This window comes from Phoca vitulina, unplaced genomic scaffold (genome assembly GCF_004348235.1).
Source record: "Phoca vitulina isolate PV1807 unplaced genomic scaffold, GSC_HSeal_1.0 scaffold22, whole genome shotgun sequence".
Lineage (NCBI taxonomy): Eukaryota > Metazoa > Chordata > Mammalia > Carnivora > Phocidae > Phoca > Phoca vitulina.
Window position 1 is genome coordinate 774,287 of NW_022589725.1, and position 14,111 is coordinate 788,397.

The following is a 14,111-nucleotide window of genomic DNA, read 5'->3' on the forward strand; positions in this document are numbered from 1 at the left end:
AATACATGTATAGGATTGTCTTGTATTTATCGAAGAAAGTTTGTATGTAAGTGGCCAGAGCAGTTCAAACCTGTGTTGTTCAAAGGTCACCTGTAATAACAACTAACATTTGAGAGCACTTAGTTTATGCCAGGTGCTGCTCTAAGTACGTCACATACATTAATTAATTCATTTAATTATCGTCGCACTCCATATGTAAGTACTATCAGTATCCTATTTTATAGGGGAAGAACCTGAGATACTGAGAAGGAACGGGCTCAGTGTCACAAGCTGGTCCACTGCAGAACTGGGAAGTTCACTTAGCTTGACTTCAGGGTTACTGCTTTTAATGCATATATATATATATATATAAAATAACAGGAATAATAAAAAGAGCACCCAGCCTTTATGGACCTCCTCTGATGTGCTCAGGAATCATTCCAATTAGACCTCCCGAGAGTCCCGTGAGGTCATCTCTTTTGCTAGGATGCCAGTTCACAGGTGAGGGAACAGACACAGGGAAGTCAAGTGCCTTCCCCAAGTTCATGGAGCGTGCGGGACACAGCGAGGCATGACTGCAGCCCAGGTCTGGGCTCTCAACCCCTGCATGGCTCCAGCAAGTTCTTACAATACACGCTCAAGACATTTTCTTCCTTTCTTTTTCATTGTTAGGGCCATTTCTGCGAATAGCAGTGCTTCAGCAGGAGAAGCGAAAAGAAACAACAAAAAAAATCAAACCCGTAAGAAATACATTTCAGTTACAAAAACCCTTGGGTGAACCTAAAAAAAGAAAATAAACAACCAAGCGAAGGCTGAACGAGTGCTGTGAACTTTTCTCTTTTATGTTTATTGTACATTTGGTGGAGGAGCAATGTTATCCAAACAGATACAGATCTCAAACCAGGGCCTTGAGGGGTGATGACCCCATGGAAGTTTCTGGAAGTTTATAAGAGTAGGTAGAAGACCTAGGGGGAGGGGCGCCTGGGTGGCTCAGTCGTTAAGCATCTGCCTTCGGCTCAGGTCATAAACCCAGGGTCCTGGGATCGAGCCCCGTGTCGGGCTCCCTGCTCAGCGGGAAGCCTGCTTCTCCCTCTCCCACTCCCCCTGCTTGTGTTCCCTCTCTCACTATGTCTCTATCAAATAAATAAATAAAATCTTAAAAAAAAAAAAAAGACCTAGGGGGAGGCACCCCAGCTTATCTAATGCTTGCTCTGTGACCTTACACAAACCACTCCATGGCAGTGCCTCAGTTTACCCATCTGTAAAATGATGGGGTGGTCCCTGCTTGGGTGCTTTTTGGCTTCTATGAAATTATGATTTTAATTCCTAGAGAGGATAAAGACTTATCCCAGCTTCTAAATACGGACCAATTTCACTCTATTCATGTTTTCGGGTCCCCTCTTCATTCCCTTCCCCGTCTGAAAAACTAAGCTCAGCTGACGTCTTCCATTCTGAAACACACACAGAGTAGTTTGAGAGTTTATTTCTCCTCTGGAACAACTTGAAAAAAAAGTTAATAGGAAGCACATGGGCATGGTGTGTGAGCGTTCTGTGTGTTTGTGTTTGAAAAAAATACTTAAGGAGGAATATGTCAGGCTTGCAAAATGCCTGGGCTGTCTCATGAGCAGCTTATGGCCATTAGCATTAGACTGAAGGCAGTTAATTGGGACAGAGTCCAGCTGCTGCCACAGCCCTTCTGGCATCTGGGCCACAAGGACGATAAGCAAATAACCTGGATGGGAACAGAGCAGGTGATGTTTTTCAATTTGTGAAGGACTGGTAGGGATTGAGGTGGGGAGGTAGGGTGTAGGCCAGGGCTCATCCATGAAGAATCGTCTTCTAGAAGGTTCTATGAGAGGAGGGAGGGCAGGATGGTGTGAGGGTTGTGTGCCTGGGCTCTGGAGTAAAACCGTCTGGCTTGAAATCCCACTGCCACCGCCATGTGACCTTAGGCATGTTACTTTACCAATTTGTGCCTCAGCTTCCCCATCTGTAAGATGGGGATAATGACAGAACCTATGTCATAGGGCTATTGGGAGGATTAAGGGGAATAGTGTATGGTGTATACGCAGCTTAGGATGCTATACAGAGTCCTGAAGGAGTCCCGGAAATAGCACTTGGAGGAAACAGCACAGGCTCTGGAATTCTAGAAACCCAAGTCTGAATCCCAGCTCTGAACACTTATTGGCTGTGTGATCTTGGGTAGGTCACTTCCCCTCTCTGAGCCTCACTTTCATCATGTGTAAAGCAGAGGTGATGGTACCCTCAGCATGGGGCTCCTGTAAGGACCATAGAAGAAATAACATATTCTCCACGTCCTGGTCCGGGGAGGGGGGTGGTTCCTGCTTTGCTTTCCAATCTCATCCTCCCTACTCACTGCCCCCAGATTCATGATTCTCCTTTGGGAGAGCCTCCAGGTGCTCAAGTAGCTGGCTCCTTTTCGTCACTCAGGTCTCCCTAACCACCTGGGTGATACCAACCACCACTTCCCTCGTCACTGCCCATCGCACTGCCCCGTCTTTGTCCTTCACAAGTTCTATCAAAATTAGTAATAGTCTGCTTATTTGTTAATTGATTATTGTCTGTCTCTCTCTATGAGGGATTGTCATTGTTGACGGCTGTGCCCCCCGGGGCTTAAAAGGGTGCCAGGCATAGAACTTGTACTCAATAATACACAGTGAAAGAATGATGGATGGAGAGCCACTCCTACATGACCGAACGCACTTCTTATCCTGCAGAGCAGGAGGTGGGTGTCAGAATGGGGGAGGGGGGATGTGTTTGCCCTTCAACCTCCACAGCCTTAGAAGTCCTGAGGCAGTAAGTCCTATCTCTATTTGCAGAGCTAGTAACACTGGCCTGAGAGTGATCCAAATGCAAGTTCAAGTTCATGTCTGCACAAGTCTTCATTATCAGGATTGGTGCCAAAATTCACTTCCCACTTGAAGGTGGGTCCCAGCAGCTTGTACCCTTCAGTGGGACTCAGAAAGGCCACTGTAGGGAGCCAGAGGTGACAGCAGAAGTGGAGAAGAGAGTGAGAGAGCGTGCAAGGGCTTTGGGTGAGGCTGGGGGACGGGATTTTGGGTGAGGCTGGGGGACGGGATTCTGCCAGACCACTAAGAGGCTCGACACGGTCGGTTTCATTGCATGTGCAGTAAAATCTAAACCAGCACCAACACTTTGCCATGAAGATTGTATAAGATGATCCCCACAAGACCATGTGGCACAGGGTAAGTGTGTGGTCAATGTCAGCTGACGGTGTCGCCAGCGAACTCTGATGCGGGCCTTTACGAGGAAGCTACTGCAAGGGCCGGGCATCAGTGCGCATCAGCCCCTTTCTCTACACATACTCCAAGATCATCTGCTGTCCCTTCGCAATGTTTTTCCCTGAAAGGCTGCCCTTGGTATCCATCTTTATTGTTTCCTTAATTCCTCAATAAAAAATTTAAAAAGATAAAGTGACAAGACTTGCAAATAGTTTTGTTTTTTTTTTAAGAGAAGTACAATCACTCATTAGCCCATGGCCTTGTCATAACTCCTTCATTCTTGCATATTACTTTTCAGATCCTTGATGGTCATTTTTACCAGCTTTCATCAAGGGAAAAAAATACCAGGAGGAGGATCCCCCACATTACTACCACCAGCCCTCTACTCCACGCATCAGCCCCAACATCCCAGCTCCCAAGGGGCTGTAAGAAGGGAAGGGGTCCTAGGTTGGTCAAAGAGCAGAGGTGGGGACAGAAGAATCCAGTAAGCCAGTTGCTTAAGGGATGTGGGATGGGAATAACTACACACTGGAGTTTTCTTCCCTAAGGCGACCCTAGGGTGATGGGGAGCGTTGAACCTCCTGCATGGAATTACAGCTTCTTTACCTGCCTGCCCCAAACTCCCACCACCTGGCATTTCTCTGAGTCTACGAGGGACTTGCCTTTTCTATCACACTTAAATCAAAACCAGCTCCTCCCACAGCCCTCAGGACCCTGCATGATTTGGCTCTGTTCTCTGACACTCTCGTCCCACATCACCTGACCCTGCTCCAGCCTCACTGGTCTCCGTTCTGTGCCACAAACATACCAAGACCTTTCCCCGCATACAGCTTTTGCACAGGCCATTCCCTCTGCCTGGAATGCTCTTCCTCCAGGTCTACACAGGGCTGGCTCCGCCTCACCCTTCGGGTCTCTGTCCAATGTCATCTCTTCAGAGTCTTCCCTGATGACTCCCTCCACAATTACATATCCCACCATTCCTGACCCTTCAATGGCCCATCACTTTCTACCCAAACACCATGTTTATTTGTTTCACGGCATTCAACCTCTTCCAAAATCAGCTGGTTTATTTGTTGCCTTGTTTATTGTCACTCTCTCCCTCCTGCCATGTACTTGCTATGAGGGCAGATCTCATATCTATTCTGTTCTGTCTGCTGCTCTAACTCCTCGACATAGATTCTGGCACATAGTAGGTGCTCAAGAAATCTGGCAAGTAAATAAATGAATGACCAACCACCTAACTTAGACAGTGCCTTAGATGTGGACAGGAAGTGGCCGCAGCGCCACACTGACCGTGCATCTGGTAGGTGTACGGGCTCTGTCCAGTGGGTGGGGTGCTGAAGCTGGAGCCGTAGCTGAGGAATCCACTCTGGCTGGGGGAATGGTTCAAGCTGTCTTCTGTCTTGATGCCTTGGAAGGAGGAAAAAGAAGCACCGGGGACACATGATTAGGATGCTTCCCTGTCACTTACAGAAGAACTACTGAGTCAAGACAGCACACAATTTTATCAGCTTCTAAACCAGGGGCTACAAACTGGTAGTTTGTCAGGCAAAGTTAAGTCTATAGATGTATTTTGCTTGGCCTGCATATTTTTAAGGAAAATCTTTTTTTTTTTTTAATTTTTTTTTATTGTTAAGGGAAAATCTGAAATGAGTTGCTTTTGTTTAAAAATCAGGAGATTTCACCAAAAAATCTGGACTTAGGGCTTCAATTGAGCAACAAGATGGTCCAGCAACACCATGCCTGCATTCCCATGGGAAGACAGACTGTCCCTGTAGGTTCCCCAGGTCACCACAAATTCTGCACTGTCTCTGAGACATTAATGCTTGTTTTAAGGTGCTATTTTTTTGTTGCAGTTGTATTTTTTTTTTTTTTTAACATACTAGGACATTGTCAAAAGTGGGGAAGGGAAAGGCAGGTCAAGAGAGGCTCATATTTTGCACATGCAATCAGCTTCATGCTTCCTGCCTGGCTCTGAGGGTAGCGAGTTTTCAACCTCCTACTCTATGGAGTAGTGTCATGTATGGTTAATGTCCAGCAGGATTTGGGAGGAATGTGTCAAATGAACCATCCTTCCTCTGTAAAGATGACTTCCACTCTTACTGCTCGGGGAAACTGTTTCTCCAAAAGCCACAGTTAAAAATGTGTCCCCTCTCCAGCCAAAGTCTGACATGCTTCCCCAAAGCACAGGCACCGATTCTATGAGCAACAGGCTAGAGAAGGGACTGTATTGAGGGAGGGGGCCTGATCCATCATCAGTAGCCTACATATTGTATCTTTATTGAAAACGTAATAAACTGTTTATCTTACAGGTCTCAAATAGTATCTTAAAATTGTTTACATCTCTTCAAAGGACATTTCTAGTTCTGGGTCCAGTTTTGTAACTGTGGTTCCTTCCTTTTCACCCACTCAGTCTTGTGAATGAAGACAATGTTTCCAAACCATGGGGGAGCAAAGGAAAGAAGGAGAAAAGTCCCTGCTTTCTACTCCCAGAAACTTTTCTGGAAGAAAAGCCCACCCCTGCATTTTAGAGGCAGCACTGAGGCTGGCCCACTGTTCTCTCTTGAGCAGAACAGGAAGATGTCAAAGGATTCTGTAAGATAGACATGGTGAAGTCTATTGTGATCAGAGTATTGAGTTCTTTATCTTGGTTCCTGAGTTCCCAATGTCACCCACCATCAGATGCCAACAGATTCACTGCCTGTTTGGGCAGATTCCTGCTTCTTTGTTAAGAAATTCAGATGTACTCAGGTAAATTGAAAAAACACGACCACAATATTTTGCACCTCCTCTTGTCAAGAGGTAGAGTCTATTTTCACCTCCTAGAATCTCCACTGGCCTTGTGACTTGTTTTGACTGGTACAAGTGGCTGAGTGATGGGGGTTTTGGAGACTAGGCATCAAGTGGCTTTGAAGCTTCTACCTCTGCCCTTCTGGCAACCTGACACCAGCATGCTGTGAGCAAGCACAGGATTAAAGGCCAGGTTGAAAGAGAGGCTCAGCCATGCCAGCCGACTTGCCAGCCAAATACAGGTGCACGAGAGAGACCAGGGGAGACCAGGAGAAAGCCCATCCAGTCAACCCAAAGAAGCCCAGAAATAATATATCAGAGTGTTGTTTTAAGTGATTAAGTTCTGGGTATAATAGATAAACAAGTTGTGGTACAGTCAAATAATGGAATATTATACAGCAGTGAAAATGAATGAATTATAGCGGCATGCATGAATAGGGATAAATGTCACAGACATAAGTTGGGTGGAAAAAGCAAGTGTCAAAAAAATGGATACTAGGGGCACCTGGGTGGCTCAGTCAGTTGAGCGTCCGACTCTTGATTTTAGCTCAGGTCATGATCTCAGGGTCGTGGGATTGAGCCCCGTGTCAGGCTCTATGCTGGGCATGGAGCCTGCTTAGGATACTCTCTCTCTTTTTCCCTCTGCCCCTCCTACCCCCCACCCCCGCCCCGGGATGGCTTGCACTCTCTCTCTCTCAAAAAGAGAATGGCTACTAAAAGAAACAATGTATATAAAGTTGTAAAACATGCAAAATAGTACTCTACATAAGCCCATGGCCAAAAGTGACCTGCTGCCTGTTTTTGAAAATAAAGTTTTATTGAAACAGACACATCTATTCATTTACATACTATGGCTCCTTCTGCATTACAATGGAACAGTTGAGTACCTGTGATAGACCGTGTAATGCCTGCAAAGCTAAAAATATTTATTGTCAGGCTCTTCACAGAAAAAATTTGCTGACCTCTATTCTACATAAAGAAATGCAGAGGAATGATAAACATCAAACCCAGGAATGTGGGTATCTCTGAGTAGAAAGGAAAATAACCTTTTGTTTTTTACTTCTTAAGTTGGATGGTCAGTTCATGGGCATTTATAGTATTATTCTTTATGCTTTTACAGATGTCTTAAATGTTGCATAATAAACTGAGGAAAAACATATTCAATACCCCTAACCTCCATCCCTCTAGTTTGTTCGAATGTGTTATTTCCTTGAAGCTGTTTCAACAAAAGTAAATAATGCTATTTGCCAAGCATCAATGAGAAAAGTTTCCTAACAAGATTCAACAAGGTTTGTCCAGACAACGAGCAAACACTGCTTGCTTGGGCATAGGCATATGTGAAGGAAAACAGCTTTTCATCTTACCTGTCATTATTCAGTGACATGAACACTCCAGGTGTGTGTGGCAGCCTGGCCCCTACAGCACTGATTGAGCATTTCCCTTGGGCCGGCCCTGTGAGCTAAGCCCTTCATATAGATCAAGGGCTGACAAATTATGGTCGGTGGACCAAACCTGACTCACTTCCTGTTTGTGTAAATAAAGTTTTATTGGAACACAGACACACCCATTCGTTTACATATTGTCTGGCTGCTTTCACACTACGGTGGTAGAGTTGAATAGCTGTGACCGAGGCTGTATGGTCCACAAAGCCAGAAATAACCATCGGGACCTTTACAGAAAATGGCAGCTGACCTCTGATACAGATAGTCTCATTTAATCTTCACAATAACCGGGAGGAGGCCAGACTTGGTATCACTCCCACTGTATGAATGAGGAAACAGAGATGGCTTGCCCAGTGTGTTAGGACCAGCAAGTGGCAGAGGTGCCGTGTGAGCCCGGGACATGTGCTCTTACCACCTGCCACGCTTTGCCTGGGAACAAGGCTACTTTTCTCTTTTACACCGAAAAATAATATGGCTTCATTTTCCCTGGCTGTCAGCCAGGTGGGGTAACTTAGGGTGATTATATCACGAGTCTTCCAGCACAGGAGGGACAGAAAGTTGGAAATGGTGCCCACACCTGTTGGTGGAGGTCTGTCACTGGTAATCCCCCAGCATTTACGGGATGTAGGCTTGGGCAGCGGAGCTCAGTGGTTAAGAGCTTGGACTCTAGGGCCAGGCTGCCTGGGTTTAATGCCACCAACCAGCTGGGCGGCCCTGGGCGATTTATTTACCCTCCCTGGTAAGGACACAGAGCACTGAGGGACCGAGGGTGGCAGCAACTCCACGCTGGTGACTATTACCAACACCTGGCCTGTTGCTCTCCCAGGACACATCACTCCTATCTCTAGAATTGCTCCTGCATCTGTCTCCCTCAGTCTGTGCACTGTCCTGCCCCAGGCCTCCACCATCACCCCGTCTACCTGCTTCCTCGGTCTCCCACTGGCCTGACTGCTTCCCTCTTTCTTCCCTCTGATCCAGGCTCCCCACAGTGGCCAAAGTGATCTTGAAAAAACCCAGACTGTAGAATATAGCCCTCTGCTTATAAACCCGCCAATGAGTTCCCGTTTCACTTGGAATAAAATCCCAAATCTTTCTCAGGCCTTGAGGGCTCTGCCTACCTCTCCTACCTCATCCCCCACTGTGCTTCAGCTACTGGGCTTGTTGGACTCGCCAAATTCCTCTCCATCTCAGGGGGCTTCCCATGGGCAGTCCCCCTGCCTGGATGCTGTCTCAGTTCTTAGCTGAATCAGCTCCTCATCTAAAAGACCTCCCGGCTGCTGGATCCTAGATGAAGTCTTCCGTCTTCTGTTCTTTCTCATGACCTACTTCTCTGCCTTATATCACACATCATAGTTTGAAACACATAAAGATTTTTACATCTTTAATTTTTTTTTTTTCTCCTTTTAGGCTGGGGGTTGCAAACTCAAATGTCTTCAGAGGACTGGCAGAAAATTCAAATGAGTCATGTGGGCTGGGTGGGGAGCATGACGAATTTAGGCTAATGGGGTCAGCCCTACTCAGAGCCACCTATTCCCAACACAGAAACTGTGGGCTCAGTGTTGCCTGATCATCTCTCTTTTTAAAGACATTAGAAATATAAATTTTTATGTTAGCATTTCACATTTTAAAATTGGCAATTTTTAAAACGCCAAGTGTATTTTATAGGTTAAGAGAGCTACCCACATTACCCATTGGCTTTTCAGCCCCTGTTCCAGACTATAAGCTCCAGGGAGGGCCCATTCTGCTTTTTGACCTCTGTGTGCCTAGCACATGACCCAATGTCATGAAGGAATGAAGGAATGAATGAATGATAAATGAACACATGAACAGAGAAGTAGAGAGTGAGAAAAGGGAGGAAAAAAAAATACAAGATTGGGTCTCTGCACTCAAGCCACACCATCTGGTTGGGAAGATGACATGAGACATTAATGTAACAGTTGAGGAAACTGAGGCATGGGTAGATCAGAGGCAGCTGGGCCTGGAAGCTAGGTCTCCTGCCTACCAATCCTACCTTCTGTCCACTAGACATCTGTGGTTTCTACCTGCCCCCTCCTCCTCCCCTACCTCACATTCAGGTCGGTTCTTTTTCTTGTGTGAGTTTGCTCTAACTCTTGGTTCCATGTGGCCCAATGTGGCCTATCCAGAGCATTCTATCTTTTCTGCCCCAGTGTCCGGGTCAGCGATGGCTTTGGAAGTCCAGTTGGAGGAATCCCCAGGATGGTGCAGAAAGTCCTGGATGAGAGAAGCTCTCTTTTGGGGGGAGTTACAACTTGGAACTGCTGGGGCTGGCTTTAGTACCCCAGTGGGAAGGCCTGTCTGAGACTGAAGCTTAACCTTCCAAAGGAAAGCAGAGAGACTGATGCCTCATATTATCACTTGAGTACCTGGATTTAGCTCTGCCTGAAGCTAGTACCCTAAGATGTTCAGCTGTGTTTGCAGTAAACACCCTTATTTCCTTAAGCTAATTAACACTGGGTTTTTGTCATTTGCTACCAAAAGAGTTTTTGGTTGATACATCAGTTAAGGTGGGCAGGACTAGCATGAGTAACAGCCAGAGGCAGTGTGATGGTTAATTTTATGTGTCACCCTCAGTGGGCCACAACGTGCCCAGACATTTGGTCAAACATTATTCTGGGTGTATCTGTGTGAGAGCATCTCTGAAGGAGATTAACATTTGAATCTGTAGACTGAATAAAGCAGATTGCCCTCCCTAATGTGGATGGGCCTCATCTCACCAGTTGAAGACCCAAATAGAACAAAAAGGCTGAGTAAGAGGGGACTCCTTCTGCCTGAGTGCTTGAGCTGGGACATGGGTCTTTTCCTGTCTTCAGACCGGAGCTGAAAAGTCAGCCCTTCTTGACTCTTGGGCCTGTCTGCTTTTAGACCAGAACTGACACCATCAGCCCTCTTGTTCTCAGGCCTTTGGACTCAAACTGGAATGACACCTTTGGCTTTCCTGGGTCTCCAGTTTGCCGACTGCAGATCTTGTAACTTCTCAGCCTCCATAATTGGGTGAACCAATTCCTATGATACCTCTCTCTCCTTAGATATAGATGTAGAGACATAGATATCTTCATTCCATTGGTTCTTCTTCTCTGGAGAACCCTGACCAGTACAGACAGGGGCAGGTGAGCATGGGTGGTGGGCCAGGTTCACTGACTCTCTGGTTCTTAGCAGGAAGGTTCTCACAGTCAAGGCCTATAGGTCTGTTGTTTTTGTCTTCCTGGCATCCATTAATTTTCCTTTGAGAGAACCATCTCTCCCTCAGATACAATCCACATGCTTCAGCCTCCTTATTTCTCACACTTTGACCTCCTGGCCTAGACTGAAACATGGTCACGTGACCCAGTCTGGGCCAACAAGGGCCGCGAGGGATTCTGGTGGGACTGCTGGGCAAGAGGCGCTCTCCTTCCACTGGGTGTGCAGAGCTGAACGGACACAGACCCAGAGTGATGGGCACTATCTTTGCTGCCACATGGGAAGAAGCTTGTGGGACTGGCGCCAACTCAGAGGACAACATCTGAACCTGGAGCAGGATGTGGTACTCCCGACAGCATCCGAGCACCTGGATCCAGCCACACTTGATGTTAACCGTACCTCTAGATTTCTCAGTATGTGAATCATTAAATTTCCATTTTCCCTAAGCCAGCTTGGGTTAAGTTTCTTAGTCTTGCAATCAAAAGAGGTCTTGATATAGTTCGTTGAACTAGAACCATATTTAAATATGTCTGTCTTTTCCCTCTATTTCCAACCCAAAATTAGCCTGGCTGCATTTGCCATTTCGCATTTAACTGAGGCAACAGGACAGAAGAAAGGCCATGATGTTGGGGACCCCAGCGGGAAAGCCAGGGCTTGGTCTGGTACTCACTGTAAGAAGGGATTCCATAGGCTTGTGCTGGAGGTGGGTAGGTGGTGTAGGGGGCAGCTTGCTGGATCCCCGCACTGTACTGTGTCTGGCCGTAGGCTGCCATGGCCGTGGCAGGCTGGCTGGGCAGGACGTGTGGGCGAGGTCTGCATGGAAAGAGAGAAGATTAATCCAAACCCAGCCCAGTATCCCTTCCTCCTTATTTTCCTTTGGGTATTTGCTCTTTCCAGGGCAGAGGCAACTTACGTGTTCATCAAATCCCATTTCATTTTCCTCTTCCTGGGCACCAGGAAGATTTTATTTCTTGTCTGCCTTGCAGTCAGATTCCACCATGTGACTGGATTCTGCCCCATAGAATGTATAAGCCTCTCCCAGTTCTGGCCAATAAAACCATCCCCTGCGACCCTCCTGTCCTCTCTCCTCTTTGGGTGGCAACTGTCAAGACTGAGGTGGCAGAGCTATAGTATGGATTATCTCCTGGATCCTGCGTCAGCATGTAGAGGACACCTGCCCTGGGGAGTTTCATTTAATCCACACTGAACTTTCAGTGAGCAAGAAATAAGCCTTTGTTGTGTGACGTCACTGGGTCCACGCCACTGATGACTGCAGCCTATCCGTCCTATCTGATCTACCCTTAGACACCTTCCCAATTGATGTCCTGCTCTTACCAAGGGGTGGACTTGTGATGGAAGAGCATCCAATCAGATTCTGTCTTGGGGATTTAAATCTTGGGCTGAATAGTTCACTCCAGCAGCTACACTCCAAAGACCCTGTCTTTTCATTCCTTCCTATTGCTTGGATCACAGAAGCTGTCCTTTTCTTGGTCTTTTCCAAGGTCTGATTATTCTGCTTTCACTTAACACTGGAAGCTACTCCAGATTTTCCAGGAAAGTCCTTTTGGGTTGACATCAGCTGGAGCCTATATTCTGTTACATGCAACCCAGGGACACAAATGAATTCTGCTCTCCATGGTGAATGACAGGTTCCATAAAGGCCTAGGATTTAAAGGGCCACCTCCTAAGACATCTGTAATGAGTGCTTCCAAACACTGTGTTCTTACCACAGGCTCGAATTTTGTCTCATAGACCTGATACATGCAGTGTATCTCATTGGATGCTCACATCAGCTCTCTGGGGTAGGGGTTCTTGTAACTCCCATTTTTGAGAAGAGGAAACCAAGGCTCAGAGACCTGAAGTCACAGCTAGAAAGTAGGGGAATTTAGATTTAAACTCAGACTCTGACTCCAGAGTCCACACTTGTAACTGTGCTGCTTCTCACTTAGAGGACTGAGCTTGACCCAGCCCTACAGGCAGCAATAAGTAAAGTCAAGGTGGGTTGTTCTAGCAGGAAGGGGACAAGATGGTGGCCCAGGAGCCATACGTGGTCCAGGGATCCATGGATATAATTTCTTTGGCTAGTGCAGTTATTCATTTTTTAAAATTTGAATTCATCACTATTATTTTCAAACCATGAGGTTTCTCTCTTCCTCCCGCTCTCTCTCTCTCTCACACACCCCTACAAAGCAGAAGCTTTAGCAAGCCTAGGTCTGTACCCCTGTATGACTTTTTTTTTTTTTTTTTTTTTAAAGATTTTATTTATTTATTTGAGAGAGAGAGAATGAGAGACAGAGAGCATGAGAGGGAGGAGGGTCAGAGGGAGAAGCAGACTCCCTGACGAGCAGGGAGCCCGATGTGGGACTCGATCCCGGGACTCCAGGATCATGACCTGAGCCGAAGGCAGTCGCTTAACCAACTGAGCCACCCAGGCGCCCCAAGTACCCCTGTATGACTTTATCAACCCATCTGAGCAGCGGCCACTTCTCTATTACACTCCGTCTGCAACAGCCCCTACAGGGTCCACCTCCTTTAATAATGAAAACAGCTAAAAATGTTTGTGCCTATTACGTACCAGGCACTGTCCTAATTCCTTTCCGCGTACTGGCTCATTTAAACCTCATAACAATTATGACAACGCCTGGAGGCAGTTCCTATTCCTATTCCCATTTTACAGATAAGAAAACGGAGGCCGAGAGAGAGACTAAGGAACCTACTAAACGCGCACAGCTGATGCAGAGGCCGTGCCCTTCACCACTCCCTGGTGCCAGTCTCTCCTGTGAGCTCCCACACCTGGACACTAGGGCCATCTGCACCTCACATCCCGTATCTAGCTGCTCTAACCGGAGAGCCTGCCAGTAGATGGTAATGAGATCCCCAACTCCAGGTCGGGTTCCATTCTGGTTACATCTCTTTAGTTAAAACTTGTTCGTTTCCGGAACTCCTCCTCCATAAGAAGCCTCATGGCAGGTGTGAGATGGGTACAAAACTTTATGGAATTACAAAAAGATGTTCTCCTGCCCTTCTTTCCTTTCGACTACTACTGTGATAGAAGGTGGGGGAACTTGTTCCAAAGCGCGTGACAAACTCATTTGACTTGGAGACGCCAGACCCAGTAGTCCTGGAGGGTTTCATCCACCAGTGTCCCGCTCAGTGCAGCACCTGAGGGTGAGTGCCGAGGGTCGGCACTTAGTGCTGAGCACAGAACCTTATCTGACCCTGCTCCCAATTTACACCTGTCCTTGGAACTAGAAGGCGGTCCACTCCGGTTTCCCATCAGAAGCCCTTTCCCCCTTGAGAAAGAGGAGCAGAACCCCGAGGCCCTGAAGAAAAGTTTAGATACATTTGACAGACCTCTGTTGCTACTAACAACCCCCAAAACATCTGCAGGGAAAGGAAGGCCGAGAAAGTGTGCTCCTTCTAAGCAGCTTCTCCAGTG

At 46.9% G+C, this 14,111-nt stretch overlaps 1 protein-coding gene across 1 annotated transcript in view; it reads right to left on the bottom strand.

The window, feature by feature from the left end:
* Positions 1 to 14,111, bottom strand: part of EYA2 (EYA transcriptional coactivator and phosphatase 2) — a 264,389-nt gene that overhangs the window by 153,091 nt on the left and 97,187 nt on the right. Inside the window, exons 4-5 of the mRNA XM_032419638.1 lie at positions 11,343 to 11,485; positions 4,536 to 4,652 (exon numbers count right to left, since the gene is read on the bottom strand). Of these exons, the coding sequence (XP_032275529.1) occupies positions 4,536 to 4,652; positions 11,343 to 11,485 (260 nt within the window). The remainder of the gene's footprint in view (positions 1 to 4,535; positions 4,653 to 11,342; positions 11,486 to 14,111) is intronic.